The 5131-nt window shown below is 39.4% G+C and overlaps 1 protein-coding gene and 1 pseudogene across 1 annotated transcript; one reads left to right on the top strand and one right to left on the bottom strand.

Annotated features, from left to right (window-relative positions):
• Positions 1-1778: 1778 nt before the first annotated feature.
• On the top strand, positions 1779-3282 carry LOC119993870 (2-alkenal reductase (NADP(+)-dependent)-like). Its single transcript, XM_038841170.1, has 4 exons — positions 1779-2079; positions 2152-2329; positions 2400-2652; positions 2726-3282. Exons 1-4 carry the CDS (start codon positions 1846-1848, stop codon positions 3102-3104), a joined length of 1044 nt encoding a protein of 347 aa, XP_038697098.1. The 5' UTR covers positions 1779-1845; the 3' UTR covers positions 3105-3282.
• Positions 3283-4165: 883 nt separating this feature from the next.
• Positions 4166-5131, bottom strand: LOC119993851 (annotated as a pseudogene).

The following is a 5131-nucleotide window of genomic DNA, read 5'->3' as shown; positions in this document are numbered from 1 at the left end:
GGTGTTGGAACCCACACAAGAGTCTCACATTGGAAAAATGTGGATATGTTGAGTGGCTTATAAGGTAAGTGCTTGGACCCAACTCATAAGTCATGACTTTTGAGAAAGAATAGGTCACCCATCCACTTGCCTTGTAAGCCAATTATAGACCCATGTAATGTGGGCTCCCCAAGGTCCAAAATGTCAACATGGAGTAGGGTTAATGGGGGTATGGTGAGAGGCCCAAAGTGGCCTGTATGTGAAGGCCCAAAGTGGTCTCATGTTTAAGGGTCCAATGTGACCCGTATCGTAAACACCAATGTGACCACATGGTGAAGGGTCCAACAAGAGACCCAATATTGATGGACTCTTGTGTGAGGAGGAGTGTTGGAACCCACACAAGAGTCCCACATTAGAAAACTATAGAGATGTTGAGTGGTTTATAAGGCAAGTGTTCGGACCCAACTCACAAGTCATGGCTTTTGAGAAAGAATGGGACACCCATCCACTTGGCCCGTGTAATGGGGGTTCCACAAGGTCCAAAATGTCAACAGCTTCCGGCGTCCAAGATCGCGCAATCTGTGGAATCGGAGGATGGCCTATGAAGAAATTTATGCTGAACATATGACTCCTGCCAAGAAAAAGATTGCCTTGTACATCATGGCTAGCCTTCTATTGCAGGAACATAGAACGAGCAATTGTTTCCCTTAGATCGCGTCCTGCATGATCAGAATACTCTCAGTCCTTAGGTCGCGTCCTGCACGATCAGAATACTCTCAGTCGAATTATAGAAAGGTGACATGACAGAATCACGATAAACAAGCTCTATTGCTTCGTGACTAACTTAGTAGCAGGTGGTTGTGTGCAAAGCTTCAAGTGTCAAGAAAACAAGACAATATAATGCACTAGAAGTGGCCATGGTTGGTTTTTAGGCAATGAATGATGGTCTGCTACGATAAGAGATGGCAGGAAATGTTGTTCAATGCAAGCAAATGCAGGGGATGTCTATATATATACACAATTGTACAGATGCACACAAAAGGAATGCAAGACCTATTACATTCACAAAGAGGGCATGAACGAGGAGAAATAAATAAATAATTAGCCTATTGAATAAGAGCCGGTAAAAAGTTGGGTAACCCACACTAAAATGTTAAGCGAGAGAGATGTGAAAGTTAAAAACTTATAAACAGGTAACAACATAATTTCTCATAAGATCAAAGAGAAGCACCACCTCATAATTTAGATGAAAGGCGCATGGATCAACCAAAAACCCTATGCACCTTACAAAATAGTCGATGCTGGCATTCAGACATTTCATCGAACACATGAGCTGCGTCAATATTATTGTTGCACACTTGTACGGCACACAACAAACAAGTAAACCTTAAACATAGAGCGTGTCTTTGTAGATATTTACAGTTCTTAACAATATTAACCATCAAAAGTTTTCATGAATCCACCATCCAAGCAAGCTCAACTACTATTGACATAATAATAATTGGCTCCACGTACACAACAATGCAGGACTGAATTTCTATCATTAATAGCAACACAGACTTCAAGAATATTCAATTACATGAGGCTTATTACTCATTATTCCATTATTGTCATTTTGTCTTTAATTTTTTTTAAAACTGTGGGCTGTCAATAAGTAAAAATAATAGTAGCAGGCAATTAGATGGTGATAGGCACTTCAGTCCATCCAAAAGAGCTTCACAAACTAGACAATACAAAAAACACACAAATCTCAATTTCTTGAATTCTCACACAAGGTGTTATGTTAGCCGGCCCCTGAGCTTCAGTATATATACATACAGAGAAAATTAAAGCAGATCATCAGGTGAGAAAATATATTAGCTATCTATGGAGGTGACAAATAGATACACAACCATCAAGACCCACATAGATGCTGCACCAAAGGAGTCTGATTTCGAGCTCATGACTGCACCTCTTGTTCTGTCACTCGAGCCTGGGTCTGCTGATATTATTGTCAAGAATCTCTATGTGTCCATAGACCCTTACCAGCTAAATCGCATGAAAACTTATAGCCCCACTCACACACTCTCAGATTACTCGCTCCGCATTACTCCTGCTCAGGTAATTACATTTTAATTATCATGCATGGTGTAAAATATTTTTATCTTATTTTGTTTACTTGGATTTGTACAGGCAATTGAAGCTTATGGAGTGGCAAAGGTGGTGGTTTCTGGAAATCCTGAATTTGAGAAGGGAGAGTTGGTTGTGGGGCTTATTGAATGGGGAGAGTATAGTTTGATTAAAAGTGGTGGAATTATAAGCAAGTTGGATCCCATGGGGTTTCCTCTGTCTCACCATGTTGGAATACTAGGTAATTAAAAAATAATAATTATATTGGGTTTACAATTGAAGTGTTCATCTGTTGATACATATATATACAGGACTTACAAGTGGATTGACAGCCTATGCTGGATTCTTTGAGATCTGTAAGCCTAAGAAAGGTGAGAAAGTTTTTGTATCTGCTGCATCTGGTGCAGTTGGAAATCTGGTTGGTCAGTACGCAAAGCTGCTTGGATGCTACGTCGTCGGCTGTGCTGGAACCAAAGAAAAGGTAGCATTGCTGAAGGAAAAACTTGGCTTTGATGATGCATTCAACTACAAGGAAGAAAACGATTTGAAGTCAACTCTTAAGAGGTATGACCAAAACAATGAAAATTGAATCACTTTATATCTGAATTTGGAACTAAATTGTGTTTTTTTTTTCCAGGTACTTCCCAGAAGGGATTGATATATACTATGACAATGTGGGTGGTGAAATGCAAGAGGCAGCAGTGGCTAACATGAATAGATTTGGAAGAGTGGCTGTTTGTGGGGTAATATCTGAATACACAGATGATGGAAAAAGAGCTGCACCAGATATGCTAGACATTGTTTACAGAAGAATCAGAATTCAAGGATTCTTAGCTGCTGATCACATAAATGTGTACGCGGATTTCATGTCAACAACTTGTGATCACATTCGTTCTGGCAAAATTCTGGCGCTTGAAGACATATCAGATGGGGTGGAGAGCATTCCCTCTGCTTTTGTCGGACTATTCCGCGGTCACAACATCGGAAAGAAAATTGTACGAATTGCAGAAGAGTGAGTACATGAATGAACTGCGCCTCACCATCCTGTGATAGGCATCTTCTATTCACATGCTATACCTGTGATTCCACTCTTGTGTTTTTGTTTTCATATGTAAAAGTAGCTTCTTTAAGAAACCAAGTATACTGCCGGCTATGGCAATGAATTTACCAAATATATATATACAACTTTTCTCACATGTGGTCCTAAAATAGGATTAGGGGGCTCCATAATTAGTTTCAAATTGTAGAGTCTACAATTGAAACCCAATGGTTTGAGAGATGTGCCACGTCACATCACATTTTTGTTTTTTCATTTTTAAAATTTATATGACTTTTTCTTCACCATTGGATATGAATTGTAGACGTTAAGGAATTGCGGAGCCCCCAAATCCCCTAAAATAAGGGTGTATCTTGCAGGTTTCACTATCAGCCGTTGGATCAATCCAAGGGCTGAAATCTTAAAACCTTAGATACACCATCCCTCACCAGTTTCAGGTTCACTCGTAACACGCCTTCGCAATTCACCTCAATCGACTTCACAAGAGATATCTTAGCATTACATCCTTCTCTTGTTATACCTCGTTTCCTCTTAGAAACATAATTTAACTCTATCTTCTCCCGAGACCCTCGTTTCTAGCAGACGAATTCCCTCCTAATGATTTCATTTCTCTTGTTTTTTTAGAAGTCCACATACGAATACTAAATCCAACTTCCCTTGCATATTCGTTATAAAAATCATGGGCATCATCCAATGATTCAAATTCTTACCCAATTTTTGGAATTTTTTCAAATTTTACTCGAGGAATATAAGTTAAATCATTAGACGAGCAGGAACTCATCCATATGTGAGACTGCATTATATCCCTGTAGTAATGCCATCCAAACCTGGAAAAAAGTTCTCCTACAATTGCCAAACAACAGGCATGTTCAACCAAAAATCAATTTAAAGCATATTCAAGACCACAGTACAAGGACCTAATAAAATACTCCTATACTACATATTCAATCACAACAGTATACTCCTATATTACAGATTCAATAAGAACATTATACTCCTATACTACAATTCAATCAGAACATTATACTCCTATACTACAGATTCAATTACAACATTATACTCCTATACTATAGATTCAATTAAAACATTATATTCCTATTAAAAAAAGCCTAAGCTCTAAAAAAGGATTAAGCAAATCAAAATCTGACAAGTTGGCATTAAAAAAAAACATGGAATTAGTATTTGGGTTACCTTGATGACAGCGAGCTCAAAACCAGGTGAAAACAGAGAAAAGGTAGACTGCTCAGTGAGCGGAACAATTTTGGAAAAGGAATCTAACATCTATAAATTTCTTGTGCTTGCGGGAGGCAAAAATTGCCTGCAAGGAACTCTTCTACCACACCATTGACCTCTATAACCCTGCAACCGGGTTTCTTCTTCATTCCAACCTCTGATATCAAGTCCCTGACTCTGTTTGCCTCTGTATCCCATCATGCTTCCTTATATGTGTTATAAGAGAGCAGATGAGCGCCACAGTCAGCTCTGCCCATATCAGCAAGTTTTTTCCACACTTCGTTTCCAAACAACATTCCCATAAATTATACACTCCCCTAGAAGCGCTTCCCATACGTTTGCATCTCCTCCTTCAAGTCCTCCTATCTTCTCCTCTATAAACTTCTCAGCTGCCTCTACCATACCTGCTCTAGCCAGAAGATCAACAACGCATGCATAATGCTCAAGCTTAGGTTCAACTCCATACACTGAATCCATTTGTTCAAATAATGCAAGGCCCTCTTTGATCATCCTTGCATGTATGCATGCAGTAACCAGCAAGTAGAGCGACAAATGTCAAATAATGGCATTCCAAGCCCCAGCATCCTTGTCATAAATACCATCAAAAACTAAGCAGGCCGATTCCACATAACCACATTCTGAGTACAAATCAACTAACGCAGCAGCCAAGATTGGGTTTGAGTCGAGTCTGTACCGCTTAGCATAGGACTGAACCCACAATCCTTGTGCTTGTTGATGAGGGTTTTTGTTCGC

This window comes from Tripterygium wilfordii, chromosome 23 (assembly GCF_013401445.1).
Source record: "Tripterygium wilfordii isolate XIE 37 chromosome 23, ASM1340144v1, whole genome shotgun sequence".
NCBI lineage: Eukaryota > Viridiplantae > Streptophyta > Magnoliopsida > Celastrales > Celastraceae > Tripterygium > Tripterygium wilfordii.
The sequence above is the reverse complement of the archived record's forward strand: the minus strand, read 5'-3'. Positions and strand labels throughout refer to the sequence as shown.